The sequence below is a fragment of the Pomacea canaliculata genome, linkage group LG9 (assembly GCF_003073045.1).
Source record: "Pomacea canaliculata isolate SZHN2017 linkage group LG9, ASM307304v1, whole genome shotgun sequence".
Classification (NCBI taxonomy): Eukaryota; Metazoa; Mollusca; class Gastropoda; order Architaenioglossa; family Ampullariidae; genus Pomacea; species Pomacea canaliculata.
The window spans coordinates 26,195,261-26,214,772 of record NC_037598.1 but is presented as its reverse complement, the minus strand read 5'-3'; the positions used below and the strand labels follow the sequence as shown (position 1 = coordinate 26,214,772).

The 19,512-nt window shown below is 48.1% G+C and overlaps 1 protein-coding gene across 1 annotated transcript; it reads right to left on the bottom strand.

The window, feature by feature from the left end:
- Positions 1-9,642: 9,642 nt before the first annotated feature.
- Positions 9,643-16,291, bottom strand: LOC112572577. Its single transcript, XM_025252316.1, has 6 exons — positions 15,907-16,291; positions 14,990-15,041; positions 13,992-14,057; positions 13,335-13,445; positions 12,206-13,057; positions 9,643-11,059 (listed from the first exon to the last, which is right to left on the bottom strand). Exons 1-6 carry the CDS (start codon positions 16,054-16,056, stop codon positions 10,782-10,784), a joined length of 1,509 nt encoding a protein of 502 aa, XP_025108101.1. The 5' UTR covers positions 16,057-16,291; the 3' UTR covers positions 9,643-10,781.
- Between the last annotated feature and the right edge of the window lie 3,221 nt (positions 16,292-19,512).

The window sequence follows — 19,512 nt, the reverse complement described above, 5'->3', positions numbered from 1 at the left end:
GTTTTTTGCTCGCAGCGAAATAAGACAAACTAATTTACCAAGCAAAAATAAAAGACAAGAATGAAATTCATTGTTTTTTGTGCTTTGCGGAAATATTTTACGACTAAAAGTAACTACCTGCCATCTCGTTTTTTCTCCAGAAGGCAGAACTCAATCATGAGTCAGGACTGTTGATTGCTCCACAGGATTCTGGTGTAGATAATACAGTAAGTAAAAATAAGCCCAGTGTATTCATCTTGTGTTTTTCCTGCTAATGACTCTTCTTACTGATGATTCTCTCCAGCTATATTTTTCTTTTTCTCTGCATTTCTTCTGACTGAACTGCAAATATTCTGCAGGAGGAAGAACTCCATCTTCACCACTCTTTTCACTAAAGCACAAAATATTCCGTAGGGGGGGGGTGGATCCATCTTTACCCCACTCCAAATATTTGTATCCGGTGTAGTAGCCAAAAGTCACCCCTGAGTTTGTTTCAAGTCCTGTTGTCATCGTCTGGACTGGCACAGGGTTAGAGTTAGTCACCAGAGATCCAATCTCTCCAAGGTTGGTCCCAGTCCGTGGTTTCCTCTAACATTCACGTGACCAAACTTGGTCAAACCTTCGACATTGAAATGGTTAAAGGTCGTAAACCTAATGATTAAAGTTCGAGGATCAACATTTGCCCAACATTTGTCTCCAGTCTCCACATATTGCCACCGATACACTTATGTATCTCCACCTATTGACATCGATACACTTATGTATCTACACCTATTGACACCGATACACCTACCTCTATCCCTCCTATTGACACCGATACACCTACCTGTATCCACACCTACTGACATCCATACACCTACGTGTATCCACACCAGTGTTTCAGTCCCCCCTGCCCCAGGTCGTCAGCCCGGTGTTGGAGGACTGCCCGAGAACTTTGCCAACAGTATTTGAATTTTGAAGTGACTTGCTTTGGCGGAGGTGAATTCTGGGGAAGTGATTGGACTCCTCTACGTGTGAGCTGTGTGACTCATCGTGTAGATCGTTGTGACTCATGACCTACACGTCACACTTGACTCACGCGCTTACTCGCGTGTCACGTGTGTTTGTGTGTTTGTGCGTGTGATGGTGCGAATAAACGTGTTTATCCTTTTCTTCTTCGCACGATCAATACAGAGCCTCGTTCTCCCATTCCCCTGCTGGTGCCTCCTCCATCACCTTGACAAGGACAATTCCGGCCCCTCCCTGCCTCCTGACAAGGACAATCTCTTGCCCCCCCCCTGCCCCCTCCCTCCCCGCCTCCATTGTCTTGAGCTGCACGCGAGGGACCCACACCATGGCGGGGTGCTGCCTCCTTTCTTTTTTTAAATCTTTTCACAGCCATCGGCCCCGGCAAGAACAATGAAGATGACGACAAGGACGCGGAGGAGTTGAGGGACGTCTCGGTTATCATGAAAGGCAGTTATCTCCCTTCTGTGAGCTGTTTCCCACTTGAATTGCGGAAATTGTTGATGCCGACTTTGCAGCACTGCTTCTGTAACGCAGACTCTAGGTGAGTTCACTTTCGTTAAAGGAAAAGAGACAATGGCGACAACTGTCGGGAGATAAAGATGGACTGTGAAATGAAAACAAAACGAGTTTTGGCTGCAATATTGTCTTTCCCTGTCCTCGCTAACCTGCAATGAGAAGGGAGATAAAGCCATCCATCGTTTTCGTTAAAGGCTTGAAAGCAATTGTTCATTTTCTCGGGGAAAAAGTCTCTCTAAATGACATCAGTTAATACGGGCATTTTCCTTTTATCTTGCAGGCAAGAGGGCGCCGGCAAAATGGCGCCGGACAACATGGCGACGTGGCGCTGGACCTGAATGCAGCAATCGGGGAAAAACTGGGGGAGCACAGAGGAGGGTGGGCAGGAGGTTCTGGTGAGCGTCTGAGCAAATGGATGTGATGATGAAAGTTATTTTATCGGGAGTCGAAAGACACGGGTAATTTTAACTAAATTCACATTTTGATCGTCAGGAAGCAGTCTTTTCAAAATAGAAATTTGCTTTCCTCTATCACATTGAGGGTCGAAGGTCACTTCAGGCCACGACCACTCGTACTTCACTGTGGATGTGACACCTGGTCACCTGATGGTCTGGAGAGGACACTTGTTCACGTGACCGTCGGGAGTTTTCCTCTGGTATTCCTATCCCCCAACCCTTCTGATTTTCTTTCGTTCTCCTCCCAGTGGTAGGAGCAGAAGGCAGCGGTGTGCAGGCTATGAAACCAGAAGAACCAAGTGGTTCCAGGAGAGCTGGGTCCCGCGGTGTCCTCCCTGAGCAAGCCTCCCAGTGTGGACTGACTTCAGCAAATCAAAAGCCAATCAGCCGCAGACTGCTTTCCTGCTGATCGATGATACCCGTTATCTTTGTTTAATTGACCCGAAACTTTACCTGATGCCGTGGGGACAACAGCATTGCAGAGGGTGTGATGAGTCTTCCTCCTGAGCAAACGCCGTTGGTACGTCACAGTAGTCGTCGTCTTCACTAATAGTGACGTACTAGGCGAGTGATTGCCTAACATGGCAACACTTGGAGATGTTACACATGTCTCCACGTGTCCTACATGTCTTACACGGTTCATACACATGTCGCACGATGTAAATAGACAGACAGCCACTAACGTGAATGGAGTCCATGTTGTCTACTTCAATAGACTGAGCGCGGTATCTACAGCAGACTCCAGCACCTGTCGCTGCTCAACGTTTCCTAAAATAATGCCACTGCCTCCTGCCTTCCCCAAGCTTCATCAAAATAAATTAAATAAATTAATAAAATAAATTAATCAGTTTGAAGGACGGGTTTACCACGTCACGTGACAAACACTTCTAAACACGGAGCCGCTCTGAAGGTGACGAGTGGTGTGACGTCACTCTACAGTGTGGCTCAGCTCTGACGTATGGCGTCACACCAAAGCTCGACTCAAGAACGCGTACATAGGTCACGTGACGTGACGTCTCATCTGCCAGCCCAGACCTGACAGCGCTTTGCTCTCGTATTTTCCTGAAGGTTGACAAGTGTTGTCTTGGACACCCTGACTGCTTACACAGTCAACACCGGGGTGGAGGCAGCGGCCACCCGTCCGCCCGGCAATCAGGGTACTTCCTTCGCGCACACCGCCTACGTCACCGCTGGCATTACGTGGCATGAAGGAGGTGGAGAATGTGATTACTTCACGCGCTGTTTTCTCAAATAACTCGCTGCGGGTCTCGAGTTTGAAGGGAAAAACCTCCAGCGCTGCTGTGGTCTCGGCTAGCCCGAGCGAAAAACACGGTTTGCTGTGTCTCGGCGCACAGAATGTTGCGGTTGGTGGTGTTGGTGATGAAACGGAAGGATGTGGAAATGTTGCGAACCGCCTGACCTGCCGACATGTTGATTCCAGTGAAGTCACGTGTGTCTGTCTCTACGAGTTCCGTGGGATGCGGAATAAAGATGGTTTGACAGTTGTACAGGTGTTACAGGTATCCCCAAGCCTTCCTACCCACCCGGTCTTTCTCATGAATGTCGGACACTTTTATAGTTCTCCCTCTCTTTTTCTCTCTCTCTCTCTCTCTTCCTTCTGTACACTATTGAAACATAGGACACAACTGGTGAAAATGTAGCTTGTTGTCAACATGCAGCACACAGAGATGATGGCATGAGCCGACAGTACAGGAGGATGACATTCTGCTGTAGCAGGTGAGGGGAAGCCAGTAAAATAAAATAAGGGCAAAAATAAGTTCAACATAGATGAGTTAAAAATAACTTTTGCGCAAGGATGTGCATCGGAGAGAAAAACTCGAGTCTTGCGGTGGATGGTGAGTAGACAGGAGTTTGTACATGTTCTGTGTGTGTGCTAATATGTTTGTATTCTTGTGCGACAATTATTTGTGTGTGTGCTTACGTGTCTGCATTCTTGTGAGAAACTGTCCCCCACCACATGCACTCCCACACCCCCGGTGTGACTGTCAGTGGATACTGAGTATACATCCATCTTTGGTGCCTGATGATTTTATACATGTCAGTGACTGGAGCGAAATGAAAACGTCTGCGTGTGCGTCCGTCTGTCCGTCCAACAAGCGAACAAGTCAGTATCTCCATCTCTCTGCTCTGCCATGTGGCGGAGACTACAGAGTGTCATGGCCACAGTCACCCTACCTCCGCCCACCCGACTCCACCCCACCCCAACTCGCAGACCAAGTTTGTCCTCCGATGTATTGGGAGACTAATTGAGAAAGTGCATGACGTGGCAAGCATCAACATGCAGACTCGATTTGGCTTCAGCCTCCCTGCCCACCCACCCTCCCACCCGCCCCACGGCCTTCTGCAAGGATCTCTCCTTCTCCTGCAATCATTCAGACCTTTCGGTCCGGCCGCCAGCGCCAGTCCTTGTGGCAGCTCCACGTCGGATAATAAAGTTTTGCCTCCTCCAATGTGGCGCTGTCATCACGTGAACAAATTTTAACGACGCTAATTACTTTTGACGCACTGCTATTGCTTTTTGCTTGATCGAATTTTTACAGTCCGACATCGCAGTCTTTTATTCAGTTAGCCAAGTTCCTCCTGACAGTGACGGCGACTCAATTCGATTGTTGCTGCGTCCGGCCAAGCTTAGCCACCCGCCGGCCACCCACCCCCTCAGACTGTCCACCCTCCCTTCTCCTGCCCCCAATGTCCCGCTGCAAGTCGCCCCGAGCCTGCGGATGCTCAGGTCACCCGGATGCTGACGCCCATTGCTCCTTGATGCCTGATGGTGCGACAGCCGCGTCTCGGCTTGCACTGAGTGACGTTAAGTTTAACCGAAACAGGCGCACGTCACAAACCGTCAGAGGTCATGTGACCGATCGTCTGTGTCTGCCGTGAATGCAAATCGTTTTTTGTGACTTTGTGACGTCACGCTGCTTTCTCGAAGTCCCAGCTTCTATTGATTGCTAGCACTCCTCGCACCTTCCTCTTGATGCCGCGCATGCGCCTTCACGATGCATGGTAAAGATAAAATCTCGATGGTTTCAGGAGAAAGCTGTTTCTCCTAAGAGGAAAAAAGGAGGCTTGTGAAAATTCAGGATATTGGCTTTAAACTTTCAGGAGCTGAGCTGCCAATGGGAGACGCTGGCCGCATGTTTAATGGAGGGGCAGGCTGTCCGAGCTCGGCAACACCCAACACCTAAATCAATCGCCGCCCAGGCCAAGTAACAGAAGATGGAAAGAAAAAAGAGAATAAAGAATGAGGTGGGATGAGAAGGAACTCACACTTCCGGCTTGCACCTCACTGACATCATGAATGTGCTGCTGGACGAGAGCTGGTGATGATTCCCGCCCTCATGTAGCAGGTTAAATATTTTATTTTATTTTCAAACTAAGAAAAAAAGCTTTAGAAAGCAACTGCTCGTGAGAATGAATCAGCCCTGCTGTGAAGGGTGGGTTACAGGTTACTGGGGCTTCAAATGCTACCCTGACTTGAGAAAGTAATGCCCTTCCATCTACACCCCAAATACTGAGCATGTAGAGGACAAGACTGACCCCCAGACTGCACCTGAGGAGTTGTTGTTGTTGCTCTGACATGCTGTGTACACAAACAACAACAACCTTCTTGCTGTGGGACTGGCACCAAGACACAAACTTCCTGTCAGTCACCAGTCCACACATCATCTCCTCCACAAATGGTGCAGTGGGGGGAGGGTGGTGATGATGAAGATGGTAGTAGTGATGGCGGCCACAAGAGTAAAGTATGAGTCAGGCATGTTTAGTATAGAAATATATGTTTAATATATCAGCTCCGTGTTTCACCTGCCTTCACGTGTGAGCTAGGTGTAGTATACAGGCTAGGTATGTTACATGTAATGTATAGGTTACCTTTGCTTAGTTTATCAGCTAGATATGTTTGACATGTGAGCGATGTCTAGTAAGCTAGGTATTTTAGTATATAAGATAGCATTTTAATATGTGATAGGGATGCTTAATATCTTAGCTACATATTTGTAATATATATTATAGATAAATATGGTCAGCAAGGCACTTTGGAGTAAGATTAGCCGGAGATAACTCTGGATTAAGAGAACTGAAGCTTAGTGAAATGTGAAACTGAGTGGGAAATGAAAGTGATGTAACATCGTCTTTAACGGAGTAAACTTGGCAACGAAAGGTTGAAATATTGAGACTGTAATAACACGTCACAAGGTAGAGTACCGCGACTACGGTAGTAGTAGTATTATTAGTTATAGTAGTAGTTAGTAGTAGTAGTATTGCAGGCATATCACTATAGTATTCTCAGTATTATTGGCCCCGAGCCCTGGCTCTGTGGCCTGTGGCATCGTCAGGTGTGGTTGTGGAGGCGCCAGGGCTGTGGTGGTGTCAGGAGCTGTAACAATATCTGGCAGAGACAATCTCCCAAATTGCTGCTATCCTCCGCCACAGTCAGCAATATCGCAGCTTAATCTTAATGGCCGGTGGCTCCCCCCATCACAGCCAATAATAGAATTGCCAGTCTTGCTGGAGCATTGGTAACGACTATAATGGCGGCCGGAATGGCCCGGATCAAGAAGGCAGCCAAGCCTCGCTCCCATCTCGGTCTCATTTTCACTTTTGGACTTTTTCGTTCTCACGGTCAGCAGCCAGCCGATTGGATTACCCGCCCATGAGCTGATTGGATTACCCGCCCATGACCGTGTTTTTCAGCTCTTCCGAGTAGGAAAGCTGAGAAGGTTTTTTTTATTTCTTTAATCATTTATGCAAATACGATGGTTGCAGCAGCCGACTCTGAGGATCGTGCTGGTGCTGGTGCTGGTGTCGTCATCAGAGAAGTCCAACTTGCCGTACATCTCAGGGGAGGTAACTCTCCCAGCTTTCTGGCCGCCATATTGCAGGTAGGATTACAAATGCTGCAGAAATTGTGAAATGGGCCTTGCTGTGATTTTGCAGCTGTGTGCAAGAAATGATGGGGCTGTTGTTACAGCCTGTCAGGCATCGATAAAATATTTCCCAATGCAGCAGCATTTCTTGTTTACAACCGTTTTCTCCCCCAGCAATGCGGTCATGTGATCCACACAAGTAATCCCCGCCATTTTCAAGTCTTGGATACCTCATAGAAACTCTATATGGCTATAGAAAACCAAAGCAGCAATCAGCTAACCCATTAGAAAATATCAGAAGCAGAAAGTGAAAACAGCAAACTGCGAGTCCGGGTCTCTAGTTCACACAAACTCTATTTCCCTCACAACCATCCGTCGGGTTGAGGACAGAAATGTGAGAAGACTTGGAGTGGCCCTACTTGACAACAACGTAAACATTTCACAGACTTGCGAGAAGGGAATCGTGTTAACCTTTGACCTCAGTGACATGAACCTGAGGTTACAGGAGGTCGTCACGACAACCATCAAGAGAAACGGGAAGTCGTGACTGACAGCGATTGGGCGTGACACCTGGCAAGGTAGACAGCAACTGGTACGGGGATACAGGAGAAGGGAGGGACAGAGGTGCACAAAAAGGAAAACGAGAAAGACGGAGGAAATCAGAAATCGAATATAGAATGCTGGGAAAGGGAAAAAATGAGCTGAACGAGGACATTTCACTAATTGCTGCTGACTATTAAAAAAGTTCCTTCTAAAAATAAGGTGACCTCAGCAAAGTATGTTTGTGGCCCGATAGAGATGCTCGTTGCTGGCCAGGGGCAGACACGTGTACCGAGGGTAAAAAGCTCGGACTGCTGACGGACAATGAAACATCGCCATCTCTTGAACCCACTTCCTGCCTTCTCCTTGGAGCAACATTAATTTAAATCAACGGCTGTAAGACTTATTTGATATCATCCCTATTCCAACGGATAAATGTCTCCGCCATTTGTAAATTAAGGTGACACGCTTCTTGTCAGTGTTAGTCGTGCCTGTCGTCTGTACAGTAAGGTGGTAAGTCTCGGAGAGAGGCTGAAGACTTCACCAACCGTAAGCCGAAGTGAACTGTCAACCCTGGAGCGACATCAGCGGCCATTGATCGCGTCACACGTCTTCAAGGCGCATGTCTGGTCAGCACCATACCCACAGTGCAATGGAATGCACTTAAAAAAAAAATTCCTCAACTCCCGGGAATCCATGGAAGTGCCGCTGTGCTGGGGCCCAGCATTGCAGACCTTTTGTCTTCGCTGACCTGACAGCGCTGCACGTGTATCGACATTTGTAGCAGAGTGTACTCAGGACGAGTGGAGCTCTCAACACCATGAAGCACATCAGTCCAGCTCGCCCCACCTAGCGGCTACAACTACAGTGTACAGCCATCATACAGCCCCGGGCTCTGGTCTACAGTCGATCAATCCCGCCCTCAACAGGGACTGTACACCTTTAATATCTTTCTGCGCAATCTCCTGCAAAAATAACTGTCTTGGTGGACAATCGACTTACGACATCAACAACCTCAGTTGATACGCAATCACCAAGTCTTCATGTCTCAGTAGACGTACCCACCACACATGTGTCTTACATACTTACATGCAGGACGTTTAAAATACCCGCATCATCGTGAGGCTGACAGCAGTGTTTTCCGTTTTTCTTTTTCTGTCTTCAAAAGGAGAAGGTGAACATGATTTTCCCAACGCCTGAAGTCGTATGGTGAGGAGTGTGGTGGGTAGCGGCCGGCACACAAAGTAGCTCCTGGCCTCAGTTCAACTCACCGTGACCCTGACAAGATGATCTGAGAAGGCGACGTCGAAGGAGACGATAGAGGCGAAGTCGTATAAACCGCCAGCCGTGAGTGCTGACTTGGTCACGTGGACGAAACTAATCAGTTCTGAAAGCCCAAAACGGATTATTGCGATGTCCTTCTAATTAAATTAGTTGAAGACTTCCTGAATGTTCTTTGTGATTTTTCACTGCCAAGTAGCAGCCACATCTCAAAAATGATAAAACCCTTCTCTCCCTTTTATGGTGAGCTGTGACGTCACTTGAGATTTGCCCTCGTGACAAGCTCGCTTTCCTCTGCCGGCAATCTGTTAGCTTTGCCATCGAGTGGACAACGGCGCCATCTGTCTCTCAAGGAGGAACAGTTCATCTCCCCCCCCCCACCTAGTACAACTATGGTGTAGCTATGGCTGAGGTCGTCACTCCCCTCGTAGTTCAGGCTTGTGTGTTACTGGTGTAGCTGTAACTGAGGACCCCCCACCTTCCCAGTGTACCACCACCACCAGCAGTCACGGCAACCAAACCACCGCCCGCCAAGCCAAGCGCCCCCCTCACCCAGGTCGATCCATCACCCAGAGTTCAGGGCCTTGCCACTGATGATTATGTATTGCAATCAAAGTGTGTTTGATGGAGACAACCCCACGACCCAGAAAGTACAGACGTCGGCAATTTATCGTCTGATGCTCCGCACGCTGGCGCCCTCTATCAGGACTAGTGTGACTTAGTGTGACTACTTGATGGCGCACAACGAGGCCCTCGCCACCTCGGTGCTTGCTCCCCCAGACCCTACATTCTGACAGTCGATACCTGGCCACGTCTGGGCAAGTCCCGGGGTCAACCACAGCTGCACGTGCGAGGTCGGGGAAGCAGAGTGGGGACGATGACGTCAGCAAGACGTGGCTGACGTCAGGACATGTGTCGTCATTGTCACACCTGGATGATGAGCACGCGGTGAGGTCAAGACAGCAACACTTTGATTGGACAGTTCGTCACGTTTATTGTGTACAAGTGTGTAAGACTGTGTTGGAGTGCCAGACATCAGTGTTTGTTACAGACTGAATGAGGTCACGTCACGGCGGCTGTTGGCGGAAAGCGATGACGAAGGACTTGAAAGGTTGAAAGGATGTAACAAAACTGATAAATAGTAATCATTGGTTGGCTACGTGACCAAAGTGTCAACAAGATTATATACAATTTAAATTAGTTTGGCAACAAAATGCACACAGAATTATTGTCAAAATAATGCACAATACCGACACCTGCCGTGAGTAAGGGAGATAACTCTAAGACATGGGATAGTCTGAGACCTCACTGGAACCATGAAGCATGAAACATTCAGCATCGGCATTCTCAATATCACCTAGAGCAGAGCAGCCCATTACACGTTCACACTAACACACATCACCACCTAAACAACAACAACAACATATTACACGTCCACACACTGTAAGTGCAAAGGTCAAGGGCCAGAAAACTTCCACAGGTTATTGACTACCGACAGCTCACGACGCATGATCACGTGGCACCGTCGCGTGGGAGGTGATGGAAGAGTGTTTTGAATAACTTGAAAAATAATTGTTTGCTTTTGATAAATATTCTGAAAAATGCTGTTTCTATAAAGAATATTACACTTTGAAGAGATCGTACCCCTTGTACAGCTATATATTAAAGATCTGGAAAAATCTTTCTTAGGATAGGTTTAGAAATTCTTGACAACTGACGCAGTACTGCTCATTGACATCTGTCAGCCGCTGTGATGGGGTACCTGTCGCTAAACTCTGTATATTTGACCTTTGGGTCAACACATGTACCCCAAGACGCTATCCCAAGCCACCCGGAACAGTGCCAGCATGCAAAAGCCGCCCTCTATGTTTGGGAAACTGGAAAGAACTGGAATGGAGCTGTCGTACTGCCAACACCGGGAGGACAGGGACACAGGGACTGCAGTCTCTCTACTGGAGCGAGCGAGGGGCAGGCGACTCCAGCGACTCCCTCAAGGCTCGGAGTCTGTGGAATGGGTCTTGTAGCTACAGCCCGGTGCCGCGGGTTTGCTGGTGGTTGGCGGGTGCTCAAGGGCCGGTAATCCTGAGGTGAGGCGGAAGTTTTCTGGCCAGTGACGTCATTTGGAGGGGTCAGGTGGTGGGGGCAAGGGGAGGGGGTGAGTAGAACTCAAGGTGGGGACCAGGTAGTCGTCGTAGTCGCCGTCTACAGCCCCGTCACCTCCCTCCTTGACCCACCAGCACGTGCTGCTTGAGTTCAGCACCAAGTTTGTGCGCGTGCGCAGACTAGCTTTTATCACGTGACGCTGTGACGTGCCCACAAGGAGCATGGCCTTGACCCTGCCACCGGCTTTCCTGCGAACTCGCTGGATTGTGACGGTTTTGTGCAGAAACTGACCTGAAAAATATATAACGATCGTCTGTAAGCTGTTACCAAGTCTTCGGACACATAGTCATCGTCCATGTTATTTTCCAATTATTGTTACGTAACACCATGGTGTTTGGCTGGAGAGATAACCAGCAATCGCTGTTTTCCACATTAATTCTAGACCAACCGTCACGTTTGAAAGTCGTGGACGAACAACCTGAAGGCACGCAAAATGTTCTGAGTTTTCATGAAGCTCTGAGGAAGATAAGGCGGTGTGCAGATAGCTGGCAGTGGTTGAGATTTCCGATGTGTTTGTAAACGAGGCTGCTTCATGATGACAAGAGTGTTTGTGTCGCCCTGCGTCTGGCTCCAGGGCCATTGTCAACTACTGTGGTGCTCACCCAGGCTCCAGGGCCATTGTCAACTACTGTGGTGCTCACCCAGGCTCCAGGGCCATTGTCAACTACTGTGGTGCTCACCCAGGCTCCAGGGCCATTGTCAACTACTGTGGTGCTCACCCAGGCTCCAGGGCCATTGTCAACTACTGTGGTGCTCACCCAGGCTCAGTCCTGCGAGTAACTCAGACCATTCTGCTCTGGTTTTCATTGTGTCTACACCGCGCAAAGAAACAAAAAACTAAATGTTGAAAGCATACAAACGTGTGTTGAGACTCAGCTTCTTGTGCCTCGGGTTAACTGTCAGCTCGCGCACCTACACCTGTATGGTGTGTTGTTGTCGCCTGCGTTGTTTGTTGCTATGTTCTAACACTGTTACGAGTGCAATTATGCTTTCCTTCTGAGTCAATATAGCTTGTCGTTTTGAGTCTGTATTTCTATTTTTAGTTACAACACCTTGTTTTGTGCTGCACAACGCATTTTGCTCACTTTCAAGAGGGACATTTTCTATTTTTAAAAAGTTATTATTGCCATGACGTCATCGCCACTATAATTACTCATTATTGGCGTAATGTTGACGTTACTAGAATTACTCATCTTGTCATGACGTCAACGCCACTATAATCAATCACTATTGGCATGACGTCAACGCTACTATAATTACTCATCATTTTCGTGACGTCAACGCCACTACTGATGTCACGACTACTCTGGAGCTATTGCCAATTGTCGAGCAGGGGAGCTAATCTTTACCTAGCCATACACGTGATTAGCAACTTACCCAGCAACCCATGTGTATCCGGTGACAGGTCGCGTGCATCTGTGACGTAGAAGCCCATATAGGCGACGTTGTCCTGCTGGCGGCCAACAAGAGATCGTCGCTGTGCGTCACGTGACTGAGTCCTGTTGCCCTTGGGTGCTGGAGTGGACTGTGTCTGACGACTCCTCGCTGTCTTCGTCGGTCCTGGGGAGGCCACCATCGCGTCCTTGTCTGTCGCTCTCGACCTCGTCCTAGTGGGTTTCATCGTCGTTGGCATCGTCTTCACAGCAGGGACAGCAGCAGGTGAAGTGACATCATTGTTTTTTTGTCGTCCTTGCTGACTCTTGCGCCCTCCGACCTTTCTGCCACCCCTACGACCTTTGTGACCTTCAGTGCTCTTTTTTCTGCCTTGACCTGTGTTTTTTGGTGCTGCGCCCCGGACGTTACCCTGGCGACGCTGACGTCGGTAGCGGAGACTGTCCCGATTGGAGGAGGCGTTTGCAGCTGAAAGAACGTCACTCGGCGCAGTGAACTTTTCTTCTACGTCATCGTGATAATCGTCATCATCTTTGTCGTCGTTGGCGTCGAAGATCTGTGCGTCACTCACGTCCTCTTCGGGCATGTGCCTCTTGACCACCAGCGTGACGTTACGGTGACGTAGAGTGAGGGCCATGAGTGTGGGGGCGATGAGAATACGATGCCCGTGCACCAGGCGGGCCGAGGTCGGCCCCCACAAGAACTTGTAGCTGTTCACGGCGATGTGGCCGAGTCGTGCCACTACCTGGAAATTCCGCCTTGAAATGAGAACAGCTCCCAGGTACGTCTTCTTCAAACCGGGTACAGGCTGTGTGATTTGAGCATTGACCACCACACCTGGAGATTACGACAATCACATTGACCATCACACCTGGAGATTACGACAAACACATTGACCATCACACCTGGAGATTACCACAAACAGTCAGGGTCATAGCTTTATTCGTCAGGTAATTTCTTCAGCGTATGCTCTACATGCTATCAGCAGACAGGAAGGCAAAGAGCTAGAAAGACAAACAAAAAATATGAGTAGAGAGACAGAGAAAGAAAAAACACTAATTAAATCTTTAGTCGGTTGAGACTGAAAGACAAGATTACTTTTTGAACAGCGCACCTGTGTCCGGATCCTGTAGAAGTCTGATCACCTGGCCAGGCTGTCCCTCCAAGCGGAAACACAGCGGCTGCTGCATGCCTTGCACGCCCACGATGAAGTCCGGGTCGCCATCTTGTGCACGTGCACACAGAGTTACTCACGTTCTCTCACGCAGCACGCACCCAGGGCATGCGGTGCAACGTCTAACGGTCGTAATGACCACATTCACTATGTGTAGACACTGAGGCTGCTACTCAAGTACAGTAAAACCCACCTACAGTGAACTATTCCTCCCTTGCACTCTCCCCCCAACATAAATGTTGAGCAGCAATCAGTGGTTGACGCGGCGCTGCTGGGCGAAACCAGCTTTTTTCTAATAAAGCATTCGCTTTCTTGTGAGGAGGATAAGTAATGAAAAATGTTTAAGATGGTTTTTTTTAACCTTTCAAAGGGTTGTCTTAGATTATTACAGCAAAATGAACATCTTTCTTACGAAGTGGAAATGGTGCGAGATCTCGTGATTTCTTCGCGACAAATGAAAGGAATGTGGAGAAAACCTGTTAAGGAATTTTTGTAATGGGTTAAAAACTATGGCTTCTGTCACAAAGCAAAAATGTGCTGCCAGGATACATAACATTGCCTTCCCAGCAACACATTTTCTTCCGCTAGCAAACTGACCAACGCACGTGGAAAAACTTGTGAACTGCACAGCGCCATCTTGCTGGCTTGCCAAGACCTCTCCGTCTGAAAATAAAAGAGAATGCGATATATGGCGAGCTGTCTGTATGGGAAAGCCCAAGTAAGGAAATGAAATCTTTTTTAAGGGATGGAAAAATGGCAAAGATGTAATAAGCATCCTAAAAAGTGAATTTCAAATGATAATCGTGGAGTGTAATAAGCATAATCCAGCAGCGCTGCTGGCAACTGGCGGAGCTCGGGAAATATTGTCATGTCAATGCATCTTCCTGTTGGCATGAAAGCCATTTCACTGGGCAAACACTGGCAACCCTGTGTGTCGATGGAGCTTCTGAAGCCTGCGACCCTGAGTACACAGATAAAAATACGGACCGGACACTTTGTTTACCAAAAAATTAAATAATTTGCATGGAGATTTGCTTTGCTTTCATTTTTTATGCAAGTGATTGCACGGCAGTTACATCAGAATGAAACGTGTAGTGAAGTGGGCAAGAGAAATGGGTTTAGAGACCTAGTAGGACTTCGAATGTTTGTAATGACTGAGTAATGCTGGGTGCAAAGTACTCTGTATCAACATGAGATTGAATGCTTCCCGTCCTTTGTCTCGATACACACCTACAGAGGTCACCACGCACACAGGTCAACAGCAGGTGTTGGGGCTGTGTGGCAAGACATTGTAAAGGCCTGAGTCAGGGACAGCTGGACCATATATTAATTAGTCGTATCTGTTTACAAACATGACCTCACTATATATATATATAGACAACACAACGACAATTTTGACAAAAAAATAATGGTGGTACAATTTCACAGGAGACAAGTTCGTTGCCGACACCAAAAAAGAAAAACGCTGTGGACAGCATTACAGACAATATTACAGACGACACAAACTTCATGTTGAAAATGAAATAACAACGAAATTGTGATAATAAAGCAGACGACAACAAGCAAATGACAGGTAGCAGATGGTAGCAACCTACCTGTACACGGTTTGCCGTGGCACGCACTTGCAAGTCCGCTGTCAGCTCGCACCTGCAGTTAGACAAGTGTTTGTTTACCTGTCACTCGCAGTCAGTCCTCGTGAAACTTTCTATTAACGGGCCTCCTGCTTGATATTCAAACCATGCTTAACTTGTTAAAGACTGGTGTGTATCAAAGAACCTGTATATCTGCATTATGTAGCAGTACAACTACCATGACAGGACTAGGACAGTCTGTGACACATGTAATGCCAATTACAGAAATAATTACAGGCGGGAGGTCACTAAAGGAAACTATTTGCTTCATACACTTGTAGTTCAGGTCGATCGTCATGCCGGAGTATAAGTATTGTAGGACTCGGAGAACTGATGAAAATAAACACTTAAAAACTCCTGGAGCCGAACCCCGCTCTCACCCAGCGCTGCCACCTCGCTACACAAATGTTTTTATTATTAATAGCTGTCATGCAAGCACTATCTCAAAATACACCTCGGAGGGAGTATGTTGTTATTCTGACATAAAAATAAAGGTGTTGAGTAGAATATTATGGGTGACTGGGTGCAGACCCTGTTTACACACCATGCTACCTACAGTCACTGTACTTTCAGCAGACACTGTCCGCTATCAACAACACCTTCACTCGCAGTTCCCTGATATTTGGGTGGAGTAAGTGTGGAAGTCGATACCCACGCATTTCTGTTATTTTATCAATGAAATCAGATGCTTGCAGATCTATGTTATTCATGTTGGAAAATGTACTCGCCCACGTCTGTTATATTTGTTGATGCTCTCTCTCTCACACACACGCACACGCACACACGTATTATACTAGGACGCGCATGAATCTGACACAGAAAAGTATGGAGCGACTTCACCATCAAACGTAGTTCACAAAGTGAGAGACAGAGACACCTACCAGGAGAGGCAGGACCAGCGCCAGGCAGCAGACGACAGCCGCCCACCCGGAGCCACCAGGCCGTGACGACGACTCAGATGCTGGCCGCATGGCGGGGGGAGAAGCTGTTAGGCCCAGCCACACCAACGGACATTTCTTGACGTCTTGCATCTACATCCTCGCCTCCACAACAACCGACAGCAGGGCTGCGGCGCTCCCTAAGGACCTTTTCACCGGCTGTTCACTCAGCCTGCTCCCCCCTCGCGTGCACGGCCTTAGGATGCTCCCTCCGTAATGACAGAGAGCCTGGTGCCGAGAGAACTGCACAGCCCACAGCACGCTCTGCAGACGAGTGATAGCTGATGACCCCTGACCCCTCACACATGCAGGTGCTAATAGCAACTTACGTGCACGACGATGAAAGCTATCATCAAGGGAAAGATAAAGAGGAACAAATACTGTCTTTAGCGGAGCACGGCCTAACCACTTTAATACATGTTTTCCAAACACAATGAAGCATCTTTATCCTGAGAGACAAAAACAAGAAGACAACTGCTGTCTCTGGCGCGAGATGATAACAAATCATAGTAATGAAGACAAAGGCGATTGTCATGACAAAACCAACACGACAAATATATGGTGTGAGACAATCAGAAGAAATCCCAGCTTCCACCGAGGATACACACACACCACCGCGCGCACGCACGCACGCACACGCCGTCATCTCAACGCTCGTTAAAATGCATTTATTCTGTTAACGTGGCAGTGGCAGAACTGAAGTGCTCCCCAAGGTGCGTGGCAGCTACCTGTAAATAACTGCTATCAGCACGTGCACGCCCTGGTAATTACAGGTGTCGGGCGCCAGCAGGTAGACCTGCTCACCTGTGACAAGAGGAAACTGTGGTGGTAATTTGGAAAGTAGAAACAAACATCAAAAAGGGCAAGAGGCCTTTTTGTAAACAACATTTACAAGCGAACAAACGAAGGAGCGAGCAAACACACACACACGCATGCTCACCCACACTGGTGGAGGACAGAGCGGCACGTGAGGTCGTGAGCTCTGCCAAAGCCAGGAAGCTGCGAGAACCTTTCTGAAGCACTTATCAGCAATCATGTTTAAACGATTGAGCAGCAGGCTATTCCACTCTTCGCCCCTCCTCCCCCATACCACCACCACCTCCTCCTCCTCCTCCTCCTAAGCTGCGCTTCAGCTTGGTTTGGGAACTTGAGACAGTCTACAGCAGCCCCGGTGTTTGCCGATGTTTGCTGTTGTTTGCTGTGTTTGTTACCAATGACGTCACTAGGCTCTTACCTGAAGAAAACAAGTAAAACCGGTTCAGAGCGGTCTTACACAGGTGTGAGAGAAGGAACCAAGACTTCTAGTGGTTTATTTTACACCAAAGTAAGCAGCACGTCTCAGATCAGTGTTTGTTTACCCTTTGCAAAGTGTTTATGACGAAGGAAGCGTTAATGACGAGGGCAGGATGTGTTGCAGAGTTCACTTAGTGGCAGAACGTTCCAGGTGCTGAAGACGTCGAGAGACAATCACGTGACACAGGTCAGTGGGTGCTGCTGTGGGTGTCGGGTGCCGAGAAGGGAGAGTGGATGGCTGTCAGTAGGGAGGGACGAGATGGAGGGGTGGGAGTGTTCGTTCTTCACGTCACGTGGCTGTGCAGGTCATGATAAGGCTTCAGACAGAGTTCTAGAGGCAAAGCCGAGTGCAAAATCAATTTCAAAGTGAGTTTAATTCACTGTCAAATACTAATTATCAAAATCTGAGCTTGACTCGGGTAGGCACTACCCGTCCCTCCCGCTGCTTTGCTGACCTTCGGTTCGCGCAGTCAGGAGTCACGCAGGTGAACCTCGTGGGAAATAAATGGCGGCAGGTGTGAACATTACATGGCATCAATCTTTGGACAAATATAAATCCTGTGTGCAATGTCCCCTGTTGAAATAAAGATGTCGCCCTTGTTCTTTGCGCTCAGCTGAGATAAGCTGCTGTTTGTTATCTGATAATGAGATGAGCTGGGCGAGATGTCTGTTGTTTGTGCTCTGTGAGTATTTCAGTAAAGACTTTTTTTCGTTCTCTTGGTTAGAGTAGAAACGATTTATCAAAGAATCAACAAAGGCTTCTACAAACAAGGTATGTGATGGAGAATGTGAACTCAGCTGGCAAATACATGGCAGGTCGCTTGTCGAGTTGTTGATGTGTTCACTGTTCAACAAGCAGAGAGACGATAACCATGTAGGAGATGGTTTTTATTTTTTCGATCTTGAAGATCAACTTCTGTACAGTTTACTCAATACGTGAGTTTCGTGACACAAGGTGCAGCTTGAGGTTATTGGGTGCAAGGTTAGGGTCTCATGGCAAACTCTGTAAGGTGCGAGCTTCACGTCAGTTTTACACCTGCGTGTCCTTACTTTCTTCTCGGTATTTTCTTTTTCGTCGCAGATTTTAATGCGCTTCCTTCACTGTAGATGTCTTTTTTAAGACTTCGGTGCCAAAGCTGAATGTAATCATTTTTCGCGTAGTTTTCTCATCGGGTGTCAGGTTGTAAATGCAGGGCTTCACAGGTAAATGCGGTGTTTCCATCACACGACCCACAGGCCGATATCGATGCCAACCCTGATTACACTGCCTGTCCCCTTCCTTAGCTACCTCCTGACCACAGACCTCGGATGGTCAGTTTTAAAATGCTCCATCAAAGTGTCAGTCCCTTTCTGAAGCATGGGCACTTCAGAAGAGCTGCTGAGTTGAAAGCCCTGTTCGACGGCAACATTCACTAGTCAACATGCCTCTGCCATCTCCACAGAAGAATAAAGGTTTGGAAAAAGCAACGGAATGTGTCAGACAACCACCACCACCCTCCCTGAGGTAGGGGTAGACCTCAGTGTTTTTATGGCCTCATCCCCACAGTGTCATCTCATTAAACATGCACCGCATCCTGCATGCCTGCGCTTTGATTAGCATGTGTTCTCGCACCTGGTTCATCGACTTGGCGATAAATAAGATAAATAAGAGATGAGCGAGTGAGTCTTCATTGGCACCTGACACGGAAAGCATCATGTCGCCAAGCAAACCGGCTTAGACCGGTATGGGGTGGGAATGGGGTGGGTAGGTGGAGGCCTCCATAAACAAGGCACCTGTAGTCGGCTTTCCTGCCTCAACAATGCGCCCTCGTTAATAATAATGTCTGTCCAGCACGAGATAAATGGTCTGGCGTCACGTTTCGCGCAGTCGCCAATTCCATTTATCATCTGGACATCGAGTCATCAGACTCCCATCGCCTGCTGCCGACACTGCACTCCTGAGTATCCAGAGTGGGCGACCCCACCCCCCACCCCAACATCCACAACAGTCGGCAGTGGACGACATCCAGTTACATCTATTGTGTCCGACCGAAGATATTTGTCTTTCCTGAGGGTGACCCTCCATCTACCCACATATTCACAGTCTTTTGAGGGCGACCCCAACTATTTTTAAATTTAAGGCGCCGACGACTTATGGCCAAAGTCAGCTACAGAAATCAGCATTCAGGCCAGCATGGCACCGGACTGACTTTGGTCAAAGCGTCTGATAGTCGGCGAGTGTTAGATATGAGGTGAACCCGAGTGGAGACTCACGTG